The 26,535-nt window shown below is 43.4% G+C and overlaps 1 protein-coding gene across 3 annotated transcripts in view; it reads left to right on the top strand.

The window, feature by feature from the left end:
• The first annotated feature begins 1,166 nt into the window (after positions 1-1,166).
• LOC120017938 (C-terminal-binding protein 2-like) overlaps positions 1,167-26,535 on the top strand; it is a 49,480-nt gene continuing 24,111 nt past the window's right edge. For 2 of the 3 annotated variants that reach the window (XM_038960895.1, XM_038960896.1), the window contains exon 1: positions 1,167-2,034. In XM_038960895.1, the coding sequence (XP_038816823.1) occupies positions 1,167-2,034 (868 nt within the window). Of the gene's footprint in view, positions 2,779-2,841; positions 3,175-26,535 lie in introns of all 3 variants that reach the window. The other variant, XM_038960894.1, reaches the window with a different exon arrangement.

The raw sequence follows: 26,535 nt of genomic DNA on the forward strand, positions 1-26,535 counted from the left end.
TCATTTATTTTCATTTTTGTGAGTGGCAGACAATATGTTGTTCTAATAATCTTTTCAAAGTGTGAATATTTTTACCAGTCTGTTTCCCATGTCCACCCATGGTTTCTGTTTCTAAGAGTCCCGGTCCTCTCGTGACAATTATCAGGTCCTCTCAGTGAGGGGGGACAGTGTGACAGGAGGCTACAGAGGCGTAAGTGACATTTTGGGCGAGTTTCACAGCAGTTGCGTGGTCACTCTGGCAGCGTCGGCACCGGCAACAGATTAGTGTCCAATCAGAGTGGATTTGATGTTTCCTGACAGCACATGAGACAGCAGTGAGATCTGTATTCATTTCAATTACCCGCCTGCCTGCCTTCCCCCTCCCTGAGGGATACTAGCGGTGTGGTGTGAATCTCCTCTTGCTCAATGAACGAGACCCAGCCGGCCCTGCAACTCATTGACGACCCAATCAAGTGATCAGTCCAAGGTAAGTGTCCCGGGCAACGGATGTGGATGAAGGTGTGCCCCCTCGTAAATGGGCAGAATAATCAGAGATATGTTTTATCTGGTTCACGTGACGTCACGATGGGCAGTGGAATTAATCAGGCTTTATATAGACGGTAATCCCTCATAGCAATCGCCAGAGCGACTAAAGTGTCCCAGAGTAGGGGAAGGATAAAACCCTACTGGATTATTACAAGCCCCTGCCTACGACCCTCTCCCATCCCACCCCCTCTAATATTCCCTCCTTTCTAGTTTTTTCCTCCTCTCACCGTGTCGGGTAGCCTACACAGTTGGTGGCCAGCACAAGCACGGACCCTGTCATTGTGGTTCAGTGGAGTAGCTGCTGCTGCCTTTTCAACAGTTGCACAGTATGTGTGTGTGGTGTCCTCTATCCCTTCTCACCACCAGCAATAATATTTCCAGAGATTAATTATTCAAGGATTGCCTGTCAAGGGGGAGCTACCTGATAGCAAGGACCTCAGGAGAGCCAAAAAACCTTACAGCTGGATATCAGGTGAAACGATACACCCCACTGCTTCATCTCTTTCTCCTCCTCCTCCGTCCTCCCTCCTTCATTTCCACTCTTTTGATGTAAAGTGTAACTGAACACTTGAAAGAAAACACCAACTACTCCTGCTTGTTTTTTTTCCTCTGTAAAGCTGTCTTCTGTTTTTTTCTCTCCAATGCTCGTCACCAGCAAGCAGTTGAATATCGGTCGCTCCCACAGTTGGGACACCCTGGGGGGGAATGAGGGGCAGTGGGCCGGGGGAGAAAGCGTTTACGACCACCAAGGCAGGATTGCGGGCCGACGGAACTCGCTGTCTTACAGGGGAGACAGAGGAGGTTACTACGAGCCACCCCCTGGGGTGCGCCCTCCTGACCTGGATCTGAAACGAGACCCCTACTCCTACCAGGACTCTCTGTACAGCCAGCAGGGCTACGCTGCTGATCCCCGGGAAATGAGAAAGGGCTCAGTCCCTGAGCTAAACCACTACGACCGTCCAACCATGGCTCATAGTCATCAAGGATCCGTCGTCTCACAGGAATATTATCCCCATGACCCTGCTATGGCTCCCCGACCACCGGAGGATCCCCGGGGCTTCTACCGGGTGGAGCAGCAGCCACAGCAGCCACAGCCTCACCCGCTTAACAGATCCCCGTCCCACTATGGGATGAACCCAGTGGGACGGCTGCCATGGGACCAGAGACAGGGAGGGAGGCCCGGACCTCCGGGTCCTTCATCGGCTTCTCCTCTTCCTCCTCCCCCTCCTCCGCCAACTGCCCATGGCATGAACCAGGTTTACAGTCAGCCTGCAGCTGTAGCTGCCGCTGCCAAGATGATGCCAGATGGCCAGCGCTCTCCTGCTCACTATGGGATGGAACAACCATCTTCGCCTCGGTACGCATCTGAGCCACCCCCTCTAGCTGGACAGCCGGTCTACACCGACATCAACGGCCGTCCCCTGGACAATCGGCAGCAGCAGCCCGCAGCCACCTGCCTGGTGGTGGACCCTAACACTCAGGGACTGGACGGGAGCATGCAACAGCGAGGTATGATGATGAGGCAGGATTGCACCTCGCCCTACGGAGTACAACAACAGCCTCCACAGACCAACATGCAGATCTACAACCCCAACCCTCCTCTCGCCGCCCCTGCTCTTGCCCCTCTTCCTCCCCCACCAGCCCCTGTAGCCCTCCCCCCTCCACCTCCCACAGCCCCCCAGACGCCTGCAGACCCAAAGAGGAACGCCGACCCAGAGTTCCTGGCTCTGCTTCGCAATGAGGGTCTCTCAGAGAGTACCATCTCCTCACTCATCCAGCAGGGCTTTGACACAACCGGTATGCTGGCAGTCATGGAAGAGAATGACGTGCGCTCTGTGGCTCCCAATTTAGGGCAGGCGCGGGTGCTTTCGCGGGTAGCCATCAGTGTCAAGAGGCCCTTGGAGCATACACCTACGACCCAGCAACAGGCCCCCATGCGGGGCCGCTCCAACAGTTTCAGCCACCGCTCTGACATGTACCTCCAACAGCAGCAGCAACAGCAGCACCAACATCATCAGCAGGCCATGGCAATGGGCATGGATCCACGGCTGATGCCACCACAGACCCCTGGTGTCATGCAGACCATCTCCCCCGCAATGGCCGAGGCCATGGCCAGGAGGCCCAACAGCGCTCCCTCTCAGCACCTCCTAGAAACCACCCAGGGCTACCCAGGACCTCGTACCCCGGGGCCCTACAGTGGCGCCATGGTCCCTGTCCAGTCCCGGCCCGTGTCTGCATACTCCCAACACCCGGGTGTCCCTATGCATCCGGGCATACAGATGATGGCTGCCATGCCCCAGCACCAGCAGATGTCAGGGGCTGCAATGCAAGCCATGCAACAACAGCAGATGCCAGTGTCCATGCCTGCCCTGCCGCCACCTCAGCAGGCCCCGAAGGCATACTCCACCAACTACACAGTGCCCATGGAGTTGATGAAGCGGGACCGCAGCCTGCAACCCATGTCGCCCATGCACAGCCCCCACCTCAGCCCTCAGATGATGCGCAAGGCTGGGGGCACCCCGTCTGATGGCGCCATGATGCCCGTGGGTACCACCATGCAGAGCCAGAGTGCTATGGCCGCCAACCAGAAGCTTAGCCGCCGTACCGGCCCACCTGTCATCGTCTCCACCATGGCATCACCAGATACAAGTAAAGCACACTTTTATCCCTTCTGCATTCCCTCCTCTTCCTTCGCTCCCCTAGTCTCTTGGCTGTAGTGCATTCATTGGTTACTAAAGGAGCCATTCTTCATTGCATTCTTGTTGCAGTTATTGCGTTTTCTCTATTTGAAATGAGGGCTTTGGTTATATAATCATTCACTCTGTACTGTAGCTAAGACAACAATTAGGTATTGTGGTTTTTCAATACGATTCATTCTTTTATACCCTTCCTTGTCAGGATAGCCTTGACGTGTGGATAACCCCTTTCTCAAATAATAGTTGAATATGTGAGGCTACGACACTGCTCACTTTATGACACCTATTTGGCATGAATCGAATACAGGATACTGTTTTGCAGTGCTCTTAAACCAAGAGCTGAAATGGGCCATTTATCTGGTTCCCACTCAACGTTCAAGTGTTGTAGATACTTTTCCGGTGGATTGAGATGAATTGATCTCTTTGCTGCTTTCACATAATTTGAGTCTGTTGGCTGTGTGCAGCTCAGCTTGTTGCTAACCTGTGGATGTGTATTGTATTGACAATGGATAAGCATCTCAACTTGATGTTTCATATAAAGGCTACCATATTTTATGTGAATAGCTTGAGTTATATCCATATTCTGTGTTTTTTTGGGGGGGGGGGTATGACTGGCTTTAACCCATGCCCTAGTTATCTATAGTCAGAGTGCCTGTTGAAAAGCTCTGAGAGTACTTTCCTCTTTCTGAGTGATGTGTTTTAGACTCTCACGTGTCAACTGTCAGCCATCTTTGCACACTTTACAACTCTTGCTGTCGTCTGTATTGTTTCATGCTAGTATTTGTCACACGCAATGGTTTTGATGACCGAGGTGGAGTGTGGGAGTGGGGTAAGGACTGGGTGATGTGGTACGGTGTGTGCTGTCGTCAGCAGCAACGCTGCTTTTGAAACATAAACATTCCATGTCTGTAGCTGTCTTTGTCCAACCAATCTGGGTGGGCAGTATTTCATGGTCACTGTTAAACGTGGGAGACAGTGGGAGAATTGGAGCCATGAGTTTATGCGTGCATGTGTGCGTGTGGTGTGTGTCTGTCTGTCTGTGTGAGTGAGTTTTTGCTTAGGAGCTGTATTCCCTTCCCTTCACCTCATCCGAAGGCATTTGGAGCTTGTCCACACAGTGCAAGGGCAAACTTGTTAAATCTGCCATAATCTACAGGCCTGGTGGGTTGGTGGGCTGGTGGGTTGTGTAAGAGTGGTCGCAGTTTACAGCATCATCCTGCTTATCGTTTTATTTCAGCAAATATCTCTCTGCAATGTAGAGGAGAGCCGTAATGGCCACGCACCACCTCTCCCCCCAGCCCCTACTGTAGTAAACATGACGGTCTTGTTGCATCATGGTAATGAGATACATTGGAGTGGTCTGGAGCAGTAGGCTGGGTGTTGTGTTGCATACACTTTGACCTGTTCAGGTGCAGCAGTGACCATTGTAGGGAATGAAAAGGAATTATGTGGAGAATGTTCAAATGAACTACATTGTTAAATGTATCTCTCTAATAATGTTGGTGATACAGAAATGTGGAAGATGTGAGAAATTACCAGCACAGGCTATGATTTCAACAAGTGTGATTCATCATCAAAGCTGTTTGATTAAAAATGAATATGAAGAGATAGCTGCTGTGAGCTGTGCCTGTTTTATTTCTACCGGTTGGTTGGCATCCTAGCTGTGCTGCTGAAATCAACTGAATGTGCCGATCAACAATTGTGTCTTTTCTCTGAGTGACTGTAATGAGAAGAGAGAGGGTTTAATCCTGTAGATCCTCCTTTTACAACACTGCTAATCCACAGATTCACTCAGTTCTCTCTGGACTAGGCTGGCATCCATGGATTCCCCCAGTTCTGGAGCCATGGGCTATGACAGCTCCACTACAGTTTGAGAACAAATGGATTTATGAAAGCTGTCTAGTCTCAGGAAAAAGTATGGTGCTTCTTCTGTTCATGTCAAAAGGACCCCTTCTGTTTAGCTAGCTTTCTCTGCTGTAAAAATCTGCAGCCATGACACTAGCTCAAGTTAAACACGCTCAGCACAACAAATTCATGTGCATGAGGCTGACATTTGTTGCAATGGTAATTTCATCTGTTAATGGACGGCCTGCAAAGCCTCTCTGAAAGCATATTCCTTAATTGTGTGTTGCTAGGCAACGGGGGTTTTGGTCATAATCACAGAAAGATTACCTTCTCGGTTAGGGAGTGGAGGAAAGGTTTCACTGGAGTGGGGACATTTGCATTTAATGGCACTTTCTTGAAAAAAGGGTGCTTGAGCGAATGCTGTAGCTCAGTTGGTAGAGCATGGCATTTGCAATGTCAGGGTTGTGGGTTCAAATCCTGTGGGGGACCAGTATGAAAAAACTAGGGAAATGAATGCAGTCACTACTGTAAGTTGCTTTAGATAAGAGTGTCTGCGAAGTGACTTAAATGTAAATAATCATGAGGGTTTAGTCACCTCGTGAAATATGACCAAGAAGCAGTACTGTCGTGTGTCCTTTATGAGAGTGGGAGATTATATAATTTTGCATTGTAGAAATCATCAGGTTCAACAGTTATTTTGGTTGCATGGAGTATGTCAATCTGAGTATGATTTCTGACATTTGACAACATGATATATGGAATATCTCAACCGTTTGAGATATTCTGCTCAACCGTCTTCATAATCCATAATTAGTAAACCTACATAAATAATTAGATGTGATATATCAATAGGCTCAATCAGTTCATTAGTATCACCCTTAGTGAAGCAAGACTTTTCCTCCCCATTAATTATGCCCTTAAATGATTTAGTTGCCAATATTTGGTGCTATGGGAAGTCCCAACGTGTAAAGGTTCATATATGGTCATTCCAGACATCACGCATCTTTATCATGCCCATATATGGCTGAGTGGCACCTCCTCTTCCTTAGTTCCTCCCTGGGAGTGCTTCCACTCAGACTCCACACAGCGTGATGCCAGTCCAGGTCAGTATTCGCGTGACAAACTAGACACTCTTCCATAGTGTGATGGGCATTATGATCTGTGGTGCAGTTGATTCTCTAGATGGTAGATTATATTTTGAAATGAGTTCAGTATTTAGATCCACACACAGTGGTTCCAGTGAAGGATTAAGAAGCATTGAGTCAGTGTGCATTAGGCTAGATATTGTATACTCTCTGGTGATGGAGGAGGGGCTTTGTGATGGCGTAGTCAGCCATCAGTTAAGGATGGGGTCGCCTTGGTGATGAGATGAGGCTGTCAGCAGGGCTCACCCCCTGTCTGAGGGTAAAGCTCCAGGTGTAATCTTGGCTGGAGGTCAAAGGTGATGGTCTTTATCATGCCTTTCAGTGAGTCCTCCCTGGAGAGGTTGTGTAGTGGGTAAACTTTAGTTCCCATGATAGACAAGTGCCTGACTTTGCACCGATTACACGGCCTTGGGTACATGGCGACATTAACACGTTCTAGATATTGTGTGCGCGTTGTGAATAACTTCAGACAGTCATGTCGAGTTGTGTCTTTTTGGAACCTACAAGTACAGCATTTCCTTGTAATGTGAAAGACTTATCCATCAGGGACGTTTGTCCTTCAAACAGTAGAGCTGCGTGCATTCTTGAGATAGACATATATATTATTGAGTAAATGAGTGTATATGAGGAGAAAAAAGGGGTAATTGAAAGGTCAAAAGGGTGAGAAAGTAGGAGGAAAGTAGAGTACTCCCAAGCAGATGTTTTTTTGTAAATTGTCCTCATCAATAATGGTCAACTGGTAATATAAAGACAATCTCTCTATCTACCTATTGTGGCTCTGCCTCGCATTACGATTACATCTGCAAAGTGCAAATATTCTCTATCGCTCACCCTCTCTTTCGATTTGTCTGCAGAAATAAGGAACGTGAATGCAACACAAGAAACATCAGAACGAGAGAAAAATGTTTCTATATTGCTTCTCCGTACTCAGGTCTGCACATTCATTCATGACTGTGGTTGTGGTTTTGAGTTGTGCAGAGGGAGAGAGAGAGAGAGATTAGATGAGCGGAAATTCCCATTATGCCATCTGTTAATGTGGCAATCAGTAGTTGAAACTATATAGAAGTGCCCTCCCCGCCATTGTTTGGGTAAAAAGCTGAGGGATGGGGCTGGAGAAATGTGACCACTCAAATTCATAGACAGAGCTATGGATGCAAGGACTGACCATCCATGGTATCAAAATAATAGTTGTAACCATTTTTTGAGGCTATATAGTGTTTATCTATATTTACTTTGTTTTCGAACATCCAAGTATAACAATCTTATATTTTGGTTCTGACGGGGCACGACAGTTGAACTAAGACATTTCTAAGTCATATCCTTCAAGAATCAATGGGTATATATCATTAATTTATAAGTCCCAAAATGTATGTAGCAACTGCAGATTGTCCCTTTAAAGGGTGAGGACAGGAGGAAATGGGGAGGGAGGGGAGAATACGGTACACACCCCATGGTTGGGTAATCCCATAGAAATGAATGAAGAGATTATAATCCCTCACATCCAAATTCTACATGCAATAGAAAAGGCTGTAACTAGACATAGCATTTAACGTTATAATCTGATGGTCAACCTTTTAATTGAGCTATTTTGTAATATCATCATTTATTCCATAGATGATCTATCGGAATTATACAGTATGGTTTGCTATCTGAGATAGTGTGAGGACGGCTGGGGACAGACGGTGTGCGTGAGCTAGAGAGAGAGACTGAGGGGGAGAGAGAAAGAGTTAGAGTAAGAAAATTAAAGGGGAATGAAAGGAAAGAATGGGAACAATAAATTGGAAGCCGTATCTGACCTCATTCCTCCTCCCTCTCTTTCACACTCCCTCTCTTCTACCTCTCTTTTACTCTCTACCTCTCTGCCAAGCAGCAGGTCACATTTAATAATTAATCTAGAGAAAATGAAAACTTCATGGGTATTAAATTACTGAGCAGAAGTGGCTGCACTAACCTTATTTTCTCCAGATGAGAATATATGGAAATATAGAAGCTTTGCAGGAGAGAAATTCTCACTAAGCTGGCTGGCTGTGTTTTACCAGAGGGAGGCCATCTTGGAAGGGGAATCTCATTGTCTGTGTGGCTGTACAGTAGTAGCTGTAAGGGAACAGCCCTTCAAGGTTAGGAGTCCTGCTCTCCACCTCAACATGTGTCCCTACTCTCTCTGTGCCTATTCCTATTCTATCAGGTCTTTTATGTTGATTTTATACCTTAAAGTATCTATCTGACAAAAGTAGTTATGCGATCTGACAATAACGTGCCTAGATGTGATCGCTTTGTGAAGTTAGAATGTCTCGCTGTCAAGTCTTATCCAACTTCTAAACCTTATGAGAGGGATTTCACGTGTGATTCAATCAGTGGTGGAAAAAATACCCAAATGTATAGATACCTTAATAGAAGGTTATTCCCTGTAAAAGTCACCAAGTAAAATACTACTTCAGTAAAAGTATTTGGTTCTAAATATACTTAAGAATCAAAAGTAAATGTAACTGCTCAAATATACTTAAGTACCAAAAGTAAAAGTAAAAGTATGAATAATTTCAAATTCCTTATATTAAGGAAAGCAGATGGCACCATGTTCTTGTTTTTAAAATGTACGGAAAGCCAGGTGCACACTCCCACACTCAGACATAATTTACAAACGATGCATTTGTGTTTAGTGAGGGATAATGTATTAAGTAAAAAGTACATTATTTTCTTTAGGAATGTAGTAAAGTAAAAGTAGTCAAAAATATAAATAATAAAGAACAGATGCTCCATAAAACGACTTAAGTAGTACTTTAAAGTATTTTTACTTAAGTACTTTACACCACTTGATTCAATTCCACACACACACCAGCGGCACATGACTACGTTAGCTCATGCGCTAGGAGTCAGTCTCTTTCATCATGGCTCTGGTGAGACAACATCAGCACTAATAAACAAGCACTGCTACACCTCATTTAGCTTTTCCAGCTGTGTCTGTGTAAGTGTGTAAATTGTGTGTTCTGCTGTAACTCCATCCATGGTGTTGTGAGCTGACATCTCCCCAGAGAGCTTTCTGCCTTCAGCTGGAACAGAACCCAGCCCCAGCTGTGTGTGTGTGTGCGTCTGAGTCTGAGTCTGAACAGGCCCCAGCTGTGTGTGTGCTGGCTAATGTGCACATAATGTGTGTGTGTGTGTGTTTTAGATGTGTTTCTTTGTAGGCAGTGTATGGGAGGGCAGTATAAGGGTGCTTCTCTCGCGTTCTCTCTCTTTCTGTCTCTGTCCTCTCTCTCTCTATCACTCTTTTTCTCTTTCTCTCTCTCTGTCTCTGTAACCAGACAGATGGCTAATGTCACATACAGAGGAGGAAAGGAGAGAGAGATGGAGAGAGTTCCAGATCTCAGACACCTTCCCCCAGAGAGACAACATCTGGAGTCCACCTGCTGCTGTGCCGTCTTCCTCCTTCCCCCTCTCCCTCTCTCGCTCTCTTTCTCTCTCTATAGCCCTCACAAAACAGGCACGTTAACACCAGTTAGCCACAGTATGCAGAACGTCTTCTTCTAGGCTGACACAGTGGTGGATTTACAACGGGTTTGGTGAATGGAGTCATTTAAAACAAACTTCCTAATCAATCTGTCTTTGTCATTGATATGTGAGGCCTATATGCAATTTCTAACATTACAGTGTCAATCAATGGTTATCCATTCTCTCCCACTGAAGTGGTGTTTGTGTGTGTTCCTAGGAGGTTGTGTTGGTTGTGGAATGATTTCTAATTGAAGGCAGACTTCTTAGAAATGCAGGTTAAGTCCTGTAGTAGGGCATTTTGTCTGTGACCCCCTAGCCGTAAAATGGCTTAGACTTACTCCTTCAGACTACTAGCCCTAGATGTACACAATATGTTAGTACTGTGTTTGGGTTTAGAACAGCACTGAGCCTAAATTAGACTCAAATATATTTTGGACTGTTACAGAGTGCAAGTGTGTTTGGGTAAAGGGGAGGGTGTGTGTGTGTGTGTGTGCGTGTGCGTGTGTGTGTGTGTGTGTGTTCAGCCCCTCTGTTGTCCCATGCAGTGTGTACTCTACATTGTGTGTATTCTGGTAGCGGGAGCTCAGCTCTCTACTCTCCCTCGTTCTCTCTGACCTGGTTTTGACTAATTGATTTTGGCTGAGAGTTCATTAACCCTTCATTGCTGTTACTACCACCACCAATACCACTGTAGCAGGGGGGTCAGAAAAGGGTTAACACATTGTGAGTGTATGTGTGCTTGCGAGTATGCGTGCGCGTATGTGCTTGTGTATGTTTGTGTGTGGGTCGTTCCATCTGATTTCAATCACTTTTTGACCGCACTCCTTTTGATTTGAAAGAAACTTTCCATACATTTTGGCCCATGGTCGAAGTGGTCAGAAAGGGACATTTTGGGCCTAACTGCCAAAACATTTAGGAGATAGAGGTGCTAAAAGTTGACCCATTTGTAATACCCCACCCTACCATCAGACATCCATATCTTTATCAATGGAAAAAGATAAATGGTTGTCAAACTATTTTATAATTTCTTGAAAAAAATGTTTTAAAATATATTTATTTACCTTTAACGTAAATGATCAAAACATTCGTAAACTCAGATTTTTTATTAATTTTGCGTATGTTGTAGTTTATACTCTATTTTACATAATCTGAGGTAATTGTGTTGTGCCTACCATCGGTTGAGACACAGCATAGTCTTGAATACAGGGTGGGTGTCATTTCAATCATAGAAATATATTTCATAGAATGGAGAAATCCCTTCAGAACACTGTAATATAGTGGGTACATCATAAATTTTTTATTGACATTTTAACTTCCAACTACTGCACAAATATAGCCACCGGTCTACCCACCAATGAACATCTACTTAAATGCAATATTTAAATTACATTTCTATGATTTCAATAGGTTTCCTATGGATTGTCAGTATAATTTAAAACAATTGATATTCCCATTCAAGTCAACATTCTCTGATGTGTGGACCTCCAACCATCTTTGTGCTACCAGTTGAAAGTTGAAATGTCTATTTTATTCAAATTTTTGTACATTTATCAGCCAAAACATGACACCCACCTTGTATTCAAGAGCATGCTGTCTCAACTGATGGTGGGCACAACACAAACAACTATAGATCTGTCATTCTCATTGAAAGCAAGTCTAAGAAGCGGTAGATCGTTTCTATGTGCTCTATTTCTATACTTCATGTTCTTATGTTTCGTTTTTTCGTATTTTACTTTCGGTTATAACCAAAAATACAATATTTTTGGTTATAGACGAGATATTTCACAGCGGTTTAGATGGTACAATGATTTTCAACACTATACTTGCTTGTTTTATCACATAAACTGAAATTAGGCAAACTATTAGAATTTTAGCAACCAGGAAGTGGTGGAGCATAGTGCACCTTTAAGGCTTTAAACCATCATAACTATTATTCCGAAATTAGAACGATCTGCCTGGAAAGAGTTAACCACACTGCTAACCTTATGCCTAACAAAACCTTAAATGAAGACTAAAAAGCTAATTTTTGTTTTCAAGACTTTCTACGATATAGCCTATTTTGACTTTGCGGCTGTGGTAACTAGTGACAACCCTTTCCAAGCGCGAGTGCAGTTTACACACCCGAAAAATATCAGATTATGTTAATGCACAATATTTGGGAGCGTCTGATTTTTTTTCGAGCTCTTTTCTCTTTTGCTATATTCGTTGACAGTCTATCTCTAGTCATGGTTTTAAAAGTTTAGAAATCTCAAAGTATCAACTTTGTGGTAGCTTTCTTTTACGTCTGAATACGTTACTGCAGATATGGTAAAATGAACTATCCGATTGGCCGATGGTAGGCCTATAGTGCACTTGATTTGCTCCTCTTGGGCCCGCCGGGATGGCAGTTTGTACCTTCAGAAATATGGTTCAAAATGGGAACATGTTGCCAACCCAGCGTGCAGGGGAGCTGAATCGGGTACACCTACCGCCAACCGGGCGCAAGGCTTATCGTTGTTTTTTACAGAAATGTTGCAGATCAACTAGGAATGCCTTGGAGATCGACCAGTCGATCACAATCAACTGTTGGTAACCACTGCATTGCATGGTTGCAACATAGCGGTGAGTGGCGACCTTACAAATGGAATCGCTTAAGCACATTTTTTTTAGGTCTTATTAAGGTACTAAAAAATAAAGAAAGTAAAACATAAAATAAGTAATCATTTACCCCTTCAGACCTGAGTAATGAAAAAAAAGTAAAAAAACGAGGCAAGATAATAGATATGCAAATATGGCCATCAAACCTCAATAAGACATTCTGGTTGCCACTTCACTTGGTCACACACCAGGGTTCTCATCCTAACTACATTCTCACTCTCTCCCCTCCCTCTTATCCCCCATTGTCTTTACCCTCAAGCCATATTTTTACCTCCTACCTGAACATCCTGTCTGTCAATCTCGTCCTTTATTTTTTTGGTAGCGAGTGATTGACCATGAAAAACAACTCAAGGCAAGTCACACCTTTTTTAACTTTAAAGGGATACTTTGAGGTTTTGGCAATTAAGTCCTTATCTACTTCCCCAGAGTCAGATGAGCTTGTGGATACCATTTTTATGTTTCTGTGTGCAGTTTGATGAAAGTTGCTGACTAGCATTAGCGCAATGACTAAAAGTCTATGGGACTTCCAGTCATTGCGCTAACACTAGTTAGTGTTGGCTCACAAACCCACCTCTAACTTCCTTCATACTGGATGCAGAGACTTACAAATGGTGTCCACTATTTCATCTGACTCTGGGGAAGTAGATAAAGGGCTTCATTGCCAAATCCCAAAGTATTAATTTAAGGCTTTAGACACACAATGGAGATGTTGTGTCCTAAAATGTAGTTAGTGATTTTTCAATGTGAGTCGAGCTACGATGGACAAAGGAGATTGTCAGTCAAAAAACATACGATATGAGCTGTGCCGTGAACTTACCCATGCAACATTCTAAATAATGGGACCTCTGATACTGTACCTTGAGATTGCATTGTGTGTACCGCATGTATCACGCTATAACTAAATCATTTGTTAAACTGAAGTTACACTTGAAATAATGTAAACATCACAATCATAAATCAAGAATATGTACAACGTATATTGTATATATGTAAGAATATGTAACAACGACAACAATTTCAACTGTTTATAATTTATTGTCCTCATTTACCTTTACCCAAGATGGTGACTTTGAGTTTCTTATGTATCGTTAGGGTTACACATTTAGTTTTGTTTGGGGCTGATGAAAAAGCAGATAGTTTGTATACTATGTGCGTCCTTTTGGATCAGGTGTGTTTCTTGGAGCATTGCTATATCAATATGGTTTCTTGCTAGGATATCAAGACAGCTGTAAGGTTATTATTATTGATGTTGTACCTTTTATTTAACCAGGGAAAACCCATTGAGACCAGGGTCTCATTTACAAGGGTACCCTGGGAACAATAAATGAACATGACCAGGCTCAATACAACAAATGGAATTAAAAGCGACAGATACAATTACACATCAATCAAAAAAGTGCAGTTCTCCTTCACCACATTCCTCATCAAAGTTCCCAACTGACTATTCGAGACCAGAGTCAAGCCTCAAAGTAACCCGCAGGTCATTCCATGCGCTAGGGGCACAATAACTAAAAGTAATCTTTCCGGACTCTATGGAGACCCGCGGAACCTCTACAACCTGCCAGTCTTAAGAGCGAGTCTGACGGTGGCTGGATTTCCAATTAAGAAGTGAGGTGAGGTGAGGTAGTATGGGAGTTTCTAGAGAACTGCTTTATATACAAATAGCAGACAATGTTGGGCCCTTCTGGCAGTCAGAGACTCCCAGCCAACAGAGCTATATAAAAGGCAATGATGTGTACAAAAATTGTCTCCAGTGATAAAATGCAGGGCTTTTTATAGGTTTGATAAGACTATTATAGCCTTTCAAATTCCAAGAGCGAATAGCTAGCGTTGCCATTGTAAAACAAAATATAAAAAAAATATTAATGACGTCTCCAGCCCCCCCTCCACGGTTCCCCCCACCCTGCATTATCATTACAGGGTTGCAGCATAACAGTGAGTGGCAGCCTTACATATGGAATCTCTTAAGCAGCATCTTTTTTTTTTTTAGATCTTAAGGTATTTGAAAAATAAAAAACTAGTTAAACATAATATAAGGAACCATTTATCAGACCTTTTGTCACGATCGTCTTGACAAGAGAGAGAGGACCAAGGCGCAGCGTGTGCAAAATACATCTTCTTTTATTATAGAAGAGAGAAAAACAAGAAACGAACAACTATACAAAAACTAACAAAATAACAAACTGACGACCGTGAAGCTATACATATAAATAGTGCTGACACAAACACTACACATAGACAATTACCCACAACCAGCTAAAGCCTATGGCTGCCTTAAATATGGCTCCCAATCAGAGACAACAATAACCAGCTGTCTCTAATTGAGAACCAATTCAGGCAACCATAGACTTTCCTAGACACCTACACTGAACACTAAACCATCTACTCTACTTAACCCCCTAAACCAAACAACACCCTAGACAATACAAAAACACATACTTCACCATGTCACACCCTGACCTAACTAAAATAATAATGAAAACAAAGATAACTAAGGCCAGGGTGTGACACCTTTAAACATAAGTTTGCAGAATTGATGAGTAAGGGTGGGTAATGAAGGAAGAAAGAAAAGGAAACAGTAGGCTAAATAAAACAGAAATTCAAGCCTAGACAGTCAAATAGGATGGCTGTAGAAGCAATAACCCTTGATCCATTATTCTCAGTATTATTAGCAATAAGGTTTAAATGACCTTAAAACATGTTTAGGTCATTTTGTATAAAGCATTTTTGTGATCTATGCTATGTAAACAAAAAAATACAAAATAAAAGCACAGTACAAGAAACGCAGTCTATAATCTTCACAATAATTAATCGTGGCCTGTAGCCCAAGTCCTCCCTGGGAAATAAATTCAGTAGCGTAAAAGGAGGTGGACAGACATTTTTTTTAAGGAATTGTGCGGTAGCCCATATGGGACTGGCCACCTATCCTTGACGGTAGTACAATAAAAATATTAGGGGAATAGCTTTCAATTTATATTGCCACATTTAGCCCATATAGGGATGCAATACACTGTATCCACACAAGCAAGCAGCACCAGTCTGTATGACACTTCAAAATATTGTTCATTGTTAACTAATTGGCATGGTGTCATCATTGTCTAAATGTCCTGAACAATAGGCAATATAATAATAACGAAGTCCAATGTTCAGCAATAATATCCAATTGAGGGGGTGTCCTCATAATTGTCTTATGCTGAGGACAGCACCATAGCCATAGGCAGGCTGCATGATTGGGCATGGATAGCATACCTGAGTATTGAGCCTGTCAAATTAGGGTTAGCCTTGATCTGTCGGATCGTCTCCTTGTGTGTTGGGCTTGATGTGCTGCTCAAAGAAGTCTTGAGCCTCCTTGGGATTGGAAAACGTGTGTGTTGTATTCTGGAAGATGAAGATGAGTTTTGTCGGATGGATGAAGCCGCACCTCAGGTTTAGCTTGCGTAGCTGAGATCTCACCTAGCTGTAGGTCGCCCTCTGTTTCAGCAGCTCGGCACTCAGATCTGGGTAGATGCTGAACCTCTTCTCAGCATAGGTCAGAGGCCCCGATTCTGCTGCTAGGCAAACAATTTACCGTTTGACTTCAAAACTGTGGATCCGTACAATCATACACCGGGATCCGTTGCAGTGCACAATGTTTATTAGTGGCATGGGACCCAGCTTATTATATAAAGCTTAATAAATAAGGCTACCAAGCTGCTAGGAAAGAATCTGACTGAAATTAGAGAGGTGTGAAAACTCTTGAGCCTAACAATGAAGGAAGAGGTTCCTTCGTTATTTTACCGTTCATGTCTTCCATAGAGAATGTCTTGATCTACTTCAAATAAGGTTTGTGTTTCGTGCAGGCTTAAACCGCCTCGACGTTTTGATACCCGTGTAAATCTCACTAGGATAAGGTAACGTTTGTCAACATATTTTCATAAATCCACTCTACGAAAAAAATGATCTTCGCTTATATTTAGCCAATATTGATCAGAGTTACCTTGTCCTATGGATATCTACACAGTTATAAAATTGGCAAGGTGGTGTAAGCCTACACGAAACACAGACCTTATTTTAAGTGAATCGACTTTTTTTGTCCTCCAATAATCGGTATCGGTATCGGCGTTGAAAAATCATAATCGGTCGACCTCTAACAGGTACCCCCGCCACACTCCGTCCTCTCTCCCGAGCTTTCGCTCACCTCCAGCACACATGCATTGTTGGGGCGAGTGACACTGAACTTACAATGTCTATCCCCAAGTTATTATATTTTCTCTTGTGTTTTATGCTTTTTGCCTCTAGACACCTGCGTGCTTTGTTGACTGTGAACTTGTTTGTTTACCTAACCGTGGGACAGTCTGTTTGTTCCCACACTCGGGACTCTGACTCTCTATTGGTTTCACGGACTCTTGGCCTCCCATTCTATTCTAACCACCTATCGCCGGCTTTGGATTCATGTTACCTGATGAAATTGCTGTACAATATGATCTTGTTGCCATCTAATGCATATTCAAATGTTATAAATCAACACTGCAGAGCTCTCCCTGTCCTCTGCCATGCACTGATTATAATACTGCTGATTTATACCTGGAAATGTGCATATACAACCTGGCTTATCTACAGTTGCTAGCCCCAATTCTGATTTGTGCTCTGATATCTACTTCACTGATTTCTGCTCTCTTCCAACGGTGGTGGAGTGGCAATCTTTACCAAGGAACACCTTCAGTGCTTGGTTGTCTCCACCAAGTCAAATCAAATCATATTTTATTTGTCACATACACATGGTTAGCAGATGTTAATGCGAGTGTAGCGAAATGCTTGTGCTTCTAGTTCCGACAATGCACTAATAACCAACAAGTAATCTAACCTAACAATTCCACAACTACTACCTTATACACACAAGTGTAAAGGGATAAAGAATATGTACATAAAGATATATGAATGAGTGATGGTACAGAACGGCATAGGCAAGATGCAGTAGATGGTATAGAGTACAGTATATACATATGAGATGAGTAATGTAGGGTATGTAAACATAAAGTGGCATAGTTTAAAGTGGCTAGTGATACATGTATTACATAAAGATGGCAAGATGCAGTAGATGATATAGAGTACAGTATATACATATACATATGATATGAGTAATGTAGTGTATGTAAACATTATATTAAGTGGCATTGTTTAAAGTGGCTAGTGATACATTTTTACATAATTTCCATCAATTCCCATTATTAAAGTGGCTGGAGTTGAGTCAGTATGTTGGCAGCGGCCACTAAATGTTAGTGGTGGCTGTTTAACAGTCTGATGGCCTTGAGATAGAAGCTGTTTTTCAGTCTCTCGGTCCCTGCTTTGATGCACCTGTACTGACCTCGCCTTCTGGATGATAGCGGGGTGAACAGGCAGTGGCTCGGGTGGTTGTTGTCCTTGATGATCTTTATGGCCTTCCTGTGACATCGGGTGGTGTAGGTGTCCTGGAGGGCAGGTAGTTTGCCCCCGGTGATGCGTTGTGCAGACCTCAGTACCCTCTGGAGAGCCTTACGGTTGTGGGCAGAGCAGTTGCCGTACCAGGCGGTGATACAGCCCGACAGGATGCTCTCGATTGTGCATCTGTAGAAGTTTGTGAGTGCTTTTGGTGACAAGCCGAATTTCTTCAGCCTCCTGAGATTGAAGAGGCGCTGCTGCGCCTTCTTCACAACGCTGTCTGTGTGGGTGGACCAATTCAGTTTGTCTGTGATGTGTACACCGAGGAACTTAAAACTTTCCACCTTCTCCACTACTGTCCCGTCGATGTGGATAGGGGGGTGCTCCCTCTGCTGTTTCCTGAAGTCCACAATCATCTCCTTTGTTTTGTTGACGTTGAGTGTGAGGTTATTTTCCTGACACCACACTCCGAGGGCCCTCACCTCCTCCCTGTAGGCCGTCTCGTCGTTGTTGGTAATCAAGCCTACCACTGTAGTGTCGTCTTGATGATTGAACTTGATGACTTGATGATTGAGTTGGAGGCGTGCATGGCCACGCAGTCGTGGGTGAACAGGGAGTACAGGAGAGGGCTCAGAACGCACCCTTGTGGGGCCCCAGTGTTGAGGATCAGCGGGGTGGAGATGTTGTTACCTACCCTCACCACCTGGGGGCGGCCCGTCAGGAAGTCCAGGACCCAGTTGCACAGGGCGGGGTCGAGACCCAGGGTCTCGAGCTTGATGACGAGTTTGGAGGGTACTATGGTGTTAAATGCTGAGCTGTAGTCGATGAACAGCATTCTCACATAGGTATTCCTCTTGTCCAGATGGGTTAGGGCAGTGTGCAGTGTGGTTGCGATTGCGTCGTCTGTGGACCTATTGGGTCGGTAAGCAAATTGGAGTGGGTCTAGGGTGTCAGGTAGGGTGGAGGTGATATGGTCCTTGACTAGTCTCTCAAAGCACTTCATGATGACGGAAGTGAGTGCTACGGGGCGGTAGTCGTTTATCTCAGTTACCTTAGCTTTCTTGGGAACAGGAACAATGGTGGCCCTCTTGAAGCATGTGGGAACAGCAGACTGGGATAAGGATTGATTGAATATGTCCTTAAACACACTAGCCAGCTGGTCTGCGCATGTTCTGAGGACGCGGCTGGGAATGCCGTCTGGGCCTGCAGCCTTGCGAGGGTTAACACGTTTAAATGTTTTACTCACCTCGGCTGCAGTGAAGGAGAGCCCGCAGGTTTTGGTAGCGGGCCGTGTCAGTGGCATTGTATTGTCCTCAAAGCGAGCAAAAAAGTTATTTAGTCTGTCTGGAAGCAAGACATCCTTGTCCGCGACGTGGCTGGTTTTCTTTTTGTAATCCGTGATTGACTGTAGACCCTGCCACATACCTCTTGTGTCTGAGCTGTTGAATTGCGACTCCACTTTGTCTCTATACTGGCACTTAGCTTGTTTGATTGCCTTGCGGAGGGAATAGCTACACTGTTTGTATTCGGTCATGTTTCCGGTCACCTTGCCCTGGTTAAAAGCAGTGGTTCGCGCTTTCAGTTTCACGCGAATGCTGCCATCAATCCACGGTTTCTGGTTTGGGAATGTTTTAATCGTTGCTGTGGGTACGACGTCGTCAATGCACTTTCTAATGAACTCGCTCACCGAATCAGCGTATTCGTCAATGTTGTTGTTGGACGCAATGCGGAACATATCCCAATCCACGTGATCGAAGCAGTCTTGAAGCGTGGAATCAGATTGGTCGGACCAGCGTTGAACAGACCTGAGCGCGGGAGCTTGCTGTTTTAGTTTCTGTTTGTAGGCTGGAAGCAACAAAATGGAGTCGTGGTCAGCTTTTCCGAAAGGAGGGCGGGGGAGGGCCTTATATGCGTCGCGGAAGTAAGTATAACAATGATCCAAGGTTTTACCAGCCCTGGTAGCACAATCGATATGCTGATAGAATTTAGGGAGTTTTGTTTTCAGATTAGCCTTGTTAAAATCCCCAGCTACGATGAATGCAGCCTCAGGGTGTGTGGTTTCCAGTTTACATAAAGTCAGATAAAGTTCGTTCAGGGCCATCGATGTGTCTGCTTGGGGGGGAATATATACGGCTGTGATTATAATCAAAGAGAATTCCCTTGGTAGATAATGCGGTCGACATTTGATTGTGAGGAATTCTAAATCAGGTGAACAGAATGACTTGAGTCTGTCCCCACACAATTTGATTTGTTGGTTTTACACATTAAACTGTCAAATAACTCTTTGTTGACTGTTGCTGGGTGTTATCGGCCACCATCAGCACCGGCCTGTACCCTAAATGCCCTAAGCTCTCTCCTGGGCCCTTACACTAAGTCTGAATTTGCCCTTCTAGGTGACCTAAACTGGGACATTTGTAAACCACCTGACCAAGTCCTAAAGCAATGGGAATCCCTAAATCTTTCTCAGATTATTACCAATCCTACAAGGTATGACTCCAAACACCCAGAAAAGGCTACTCTCTTTGGTGTTATCCTTACAAATAATCCTGATAGGTATCAGTCTGGTGTTTTCTGTAATGACCTTAGTGATCACTATTTTTACAGCCTGTGTTCGTAATGGCTGCTCAGTAAAACGTTTGCTAAAAAACTTTAATGCGCAAGCCTTCCTTCATGACCTGGCCTCTGTAAATTGGTATAGAATCAGCTTGATCCCCACTGTCGATGACGCTTGGACCATCTTTTTTTGATATTTTCAGTGGTATCGTTAACAAATACGCGCCCATCAAGAAAATGAGAACAGCTTCAGCCCCTGGTTCGACTGTGATCTGGCAGAGTTACTTGCTGACCAGACCGGACATGTCACGTGTTGCAAGATAAATGTACACATACATGTTATTCAATCATTGCACCCACACTGCTTACGTGCGTCAGTGAGTGTCTGCGTAGCCAGGAGCTAAAATAGAGCTGGGTTCTATTTGTGACGCTCAATGCGCTGCAAGTTTTGCCCCTCCCTTCTCCTCATTGGTTTTTAGGAGCATATACCCACATGGTTGATTGAAAGATGAACTGAGGTCCACACTCCAGTCGGTTGTGGTAATTTACCGTAAAGTTTGTTGCCAACCGCCATATAAAGTTCAAAGAAGAAGAAGAAGCCTGAAGGAAAGAGGAGATATTACTAGAAACAAACTCGGTTGACCGGTTATCTGTGGATTAATTGTCGGAGTAAATGTTTAATGCTTTTCGATCTGTCCTCAAATTAATATAATTGGTTCAGAGTTTGTTTTGATATTTCTACCTGTGTGTCCTGATCCCGTCTAGTGTGGGTGGACAAAATCAACTTGCGCGTGTGGTCTGGTCAGCATGTTACTCCACCTCAAGAATTCCATTTGGCAAATCGCTCGGCACACACATACTCAGGCTGACTGGCTCTCGTTCAGGCAAATTAGAAATAAGTGCACTCAGAGTATCCGGAAGGCCAAAGTTACTTATTTTAAGGAGCAGTTCTCTCTCTGTGTATCTAACCCCAAGAAGTTCTGGAAAATGGTTAAAGTCCTGGAGAATAAACCCTCCTCCTCACAGCTGCCCATGTCCATTAATGTTGATGATGTGGTTGTTACTGACAAGGAGCACATGGCTGAGCTCTTTAATCACCCCTTCATTAAGTCAAGATTCCTATTTGACTCAGCCATGCTTCCTTGACCGTCCAACATTTCCTTATCTCCCACCCCTTTTAATGCGACTATATCCGATGCTCCTCCCTCTTTTACCCCTGCCCTGCTACAAAGTTTCTCCCTGCAGGTGGTCACTGAGTCCAGGTGCTAAAGGAGCTCCTTAAAATTGACCCCCAAAAAACCTCTGGGTCAGATGGTTTAGTCCCTCCTTTAACTTTTCTAGGACACACGTTCCACTAGCGAAACCCCTCGACAACATTCCACTGAAAAGGCAGTGCGGGAAATTCAAAAATATTTTTTTGAAATATGTAACCTTCACACATTAACAAGTCCAATACAGCAAATGAAAGATTAACATCTTGTTAATCTACCCATTGTGTCCGATTTAAAAAATGCTTTACAGCGAAAACACAACATATGATTATGTTAGATCATCGCCAAGTCCAAAAAACACACAGCCATTTTCCCAGCCAAAAATAGGAGTCACAAAAAGCAGAAATAGAAATAACATTAATCACTAACCTTTGATGATCTTCATCAGATGACATTCATAGGACATCATGTTACACAATACATGTATGTTTTGTTCGATAATGTGCATATTTATATCCAAAAATCTCAGTTTACATTGGCGCCATGTTCAGGAATGCCTCCAAAATATCCGGCGAAATTGCAGAGAGCCATATCAAATAACAGAAATACTCATCATAAACTTTGATGAAAGATACATGTTTTACATAGAATTAAAGATACACTTGTTCTTAATGCAACCGCTGTGTCAGATTTCAAAAAAACCTTACGGAAAAAGCAAACCATGCAATAATCTGAGACGGCGCTCAGATAGAAACAAAATTTCTCTGCCATGTTGGAGTCAACAGAAATACAAAATTACATTATAAATATTCCCTTACCTTTGATGATCTTCATCAGAATGCACTCCCAGGAATCCTAGTTCCACAATAAATTGTTGTTTTGTTCGATAATGTCCATTATTTATGTCCAAGTAGCTACTTTTGTTAGCACGTTTAGTACACATATCCAAACGCTCGTGCAGGTCCAGGCGAACGTCGGACGAAAACTTCAAAAAGTTATATTACAGGTCGAATAAACTTGTCAAACTAAGTATAGAATCAATCTTTAGGATGTCGTTATCATAAATATTCAAAAACGTTCCAACCGGAGAATTCCTTTGGGTCTAAAGAAGTAATGGAACGCAAGTCGATATCATGTGGAATGCGCGTGACCAGGACCTGGCTCTCTGCCAGACCACTGACTCATTCCCCTCTCATCCGGCTCCACATCACAGTAGAAGCTTCATTCAAGGTTCTACAGACTGTTGACATCTAGTGGACGCCGTAGGAAGTGCAAACAGATCCATATCCCACTGTGAATTCAATAGGTGATGAGTTGAATATCGACCAACCTCAGATATCCCACTTCCTGGTTGGATTTTTCTCAGGTTTTCGCCTGCCATATGAGTTCTGTTATACTCACAGACATCATTCAAACAGTTTTAGAAACTTCAGAGTGTTTTCTATCCAATAGTAATAATAATATGCATATATTAGCATCTGGGACAGAGTAGGAGGCAGTTCACTCTGGGCACGCTATTCATCCAAAGTGAAAATGCTGCCCCCTATCCCTAAAAAGTTTTAAGGTTGCTGCCCCTATCATCGCCAAGCCTATCTCTGACCTTTTTACCTGGTCTCTCCTCTCTGTGGAGGTTCCCATTGCTTGGAAGGCAGCCGCGGTGCTTCCTTTATTTAAAGGGTCAAGCTGATCCCAACTGTTATAAGCCAATTTCTATTTTCCCCTGTTTATCAAAAGTGTTGGAAAAACTTGTCAATAATCAACTGACTGGCTTTCTTGATGTTTATAGTATTCTCTTGGGTATGCATCCTGGTTTCCGCTCAGGTTATGGATGTGTTACTGAAACATTAACGGTCCTAAATGATGTCACCATTGTCCTTGATTCTAAGCAATGTTGTGCTGCTATTTTTATTGACTTGGCCAAAGCTTTTAATACAGTAGACCATTCCATTCCTGTGTATCGGTGTCTCTGAGGGGTACCTCTCTAAATGAGTGCAGTGTATAAAGTCAGAACATCTGCTGTCTCAGCCATTGCCTGTCACCAAGGGAGTATCCCAAGGCTCGATCCTTGGCCCCACGCTCTTTTCAATTTACATCAACAGCATAGCTCAAGCAGTAGGAAGCTTTCTCTTTCATTTATGTGCAGATGATACAGTCTTATACTCAGCTGACCCCTCCCGGATTTTAGGTTAGAAATTCTACAACAAGCTTTCTCTGCCCTTAACCTTGTTCTGAACACCTCCAAAACAAACATCATGTGGTTTTGTAAGAAGAATGCCCCTCTCCCCACCGGTGTGATTACTACATTTACATTTACATTTTAGTCATTTAGCAGACGCTCTTATCCAGAGCGACTTACAGTAGAGTGCATACATTTTATTACATTTTACATTACATTACATACTGAGACAAGGATATCCCTACCGGCCAAACCCTCCCTAACCCGGACGACGCTATGCCAATTGTGCGTCGCCCCACGGACCTCCCGGTTGCGGCCGGCTGCGACAGAGCCTGGGCGCGAACCCAGCCCAGCCTGGGCGCGAACCCAGAGACTCTGGTGGCGCAGCTAGCACTGCGATGCAGTGCCCTAGACCACTGCGCCACCCGGGAGGCTACCTCTGAGGTTTTAGAGCTTGAGGTAGTCACCTCACACAAGTACTTGGTAGTATGGCTAGACGTTACACTATCCTTCTCTCAGCACATATCAAAGCTGCAGGCAAGGTTAAATCTAGATTTGGTCTCCTCTATCGTAATCGCTTTTCTTTCACCACTGCTGCCAAACTAACCCTGATTCAGATGACCATCCTACCCATCCTAGATTACGGAGACGTAATTTATAGATCGGCAGGTAAGGGTGCTCTTGAGTGGCTAGATGGTCTTTATCATTCGGCCATCATATTTGCCACCAATGCTCCTCATAGGACACATCACTGCACTCTATACTTCTATACTCCTCTGTAAACTGGCCATCTCTGTATACCCGTCGTAAGATCCACTGGTTGATGCTTATTTATAAAAACCCTCTTAGGCTTCATTCCCCCTTATCTAACAGTCATATTCTGTTAAAGGTCCCCAAAGCACACACATCCCTGGGTCGCTCCTCTTTTCAGTTCGCTGCAGCTCGCGACTGGAACGAGCTGCAAAAAAAACTAAAACTGGACTGTTTTATCTCCATCTCTTCATTCAAAGACTCAATCATGGACACTTACTGACTGTTGTGGCTGCTTCGTGTGATGTATTGTTGTCTCTACCGTCTTGCCCTTTGTGCTGTTTTCTGTTACCCATAAATGTTTGTACCATGTTGTGTTACTACTATGTTGTTGTCATGTTGTGTTGCTACCTTGCTTTGTTTTCATGTGTTGCTGCCATGCTATGTTGTTGTCTTAGGTCTCTCTCTTTATGTAGTGTTGTGGTGTCTCTTGTTGTGATGTGTGTTTTGTCCCAGCCCTCGTCCCCGCAGGAGGGCTTTTGCCTTCTGGTAGGCCGTCATTGTAATTAAGAATTTGTTCTTAACTGACTTGCCTAGTTAAATAAAGGTTACAATTATATATTTTTTTAAACCTTGTCCTGCCCGCCCAAACAGTTCATAGAAAAGATTGCTCATGAAGGAAGTTAGTTCACTTCCACACCAGTTTCATGTCGCGTGACTCGTACATTGAATTTATGAGAATGGTTTTCAAATGATTCTGTTTTATTTTTTAGGAGGTTGATTTCCCCTTCTAGCTTATTGTGCATTGTTTCCAAGTCATGGAGTCGTCCCTCTGTCACATTGTCTCAACATTTTCCATATTAGTTGAGTAGGTATCCACTTGAGCAGTGCAAGAGATTTATTTACTGGTTTTAATTGCAAGACGAGGGCAGAGGTAATTTCCTCACAAACAATGTATCGAATAGTAGTGGCCAACTCTTTCTGTTGTCGGGTTTTGAGAGCCGCAATGTTCCCGTAGGTGAATTGTTAGCTGCTGGAGTGAAATAGACCTGTTAGTTGTTCCTTGTAATACAGTGTTGACAATCATTTGAAAATAAGTCAGTTAATTCACAGTTGTTTTGGAAAAGAAAGCAGCCAGGCCTTTCAATGCATACCACCGGAACTGGAAGAAAACAACAATTAAGAAATGATCAAATAGTTTGACAACACTGTTTGTAAGGTTTTAAATTATATCAAGCTCAGTACAAAAAAAATTGCAGTAGTCAAGTTTTCAAGATATTGAACTTTCAAGAAGCAAAGTGTCATGATTATATGGCCGGTGTTTGCTTCTTGAAAGTCCAATATCTTCAAAACTTGACTGCTGAAATGCAGAACATTTTGGGACTCTATCAACAGTGGACTAATGAAAAAGTTCCAAAAGATAGTTTTTGAGTGGAGTTCCCCTTTAAAGCCAGACTAAGTCAGTGACAAAGATAGAACTATCCAAGCAGATAAGTCTCCTCAGATGTTGATATTTGGTTGCGTTGACAACCAAACAGAATTCAACATCACTAAATGTCATTACATTTTAAATCAACTCGAGCTTGAAACGCTATGCTTATAGACCAAATCCGAATGTTTATAAACAAAACTGTTCTGGGTTGCGAGCGTCGGAAAGCTGGACTCAAGAAATCATAGAAAACCATATGCAGACCACTATTGGACTAGCTAGATTATCAAGCCTCGATTTTTACATTTACATTTTAGTCATTTAGCAGACACTCTTATCCAGAGCAACTTACAGTAGTGACTGCATACATACTGTTCCCCTGTACATATACAGTACCAGTAAAAAGTTGGACACACGTACTCATTCAAAGGTTTTTCTTTATTTTTACTATTTTCTACATTGTAGAATAATAGTGAAGACATCAAAACTATGAAATGACACATATGAAATCATGTAGTAACCAAAAAAGTGTTAAACAACTCAAAATATATTTTATATTTGAGATTCTTCAAAGTAGCCACCCTTTGCCTCGATGACAGCTTTGCACACTCTTTTTTGGTTACTACATGATTCCATATGTGTTATTTCATAGTTGTGATATCTCACTATTATTCTGCAATGTAGA

This window comes from Salvelinus namaycush, chromosome 22, assembly GCF_016432855.1.
Source record: "Salvelinus namaycush isolate Seneca chromosome 22, SaNama_1.0, whole genome shotgun sequence".
In the NCBI taxonomy this organism is placed as follows: domain Eukaryota; kingdom Metazoa; phylum Chordata; class Actinopteri; order Salmoniformes; family Salmonidae; genus Salvelinus; species Salvelinus namaycush.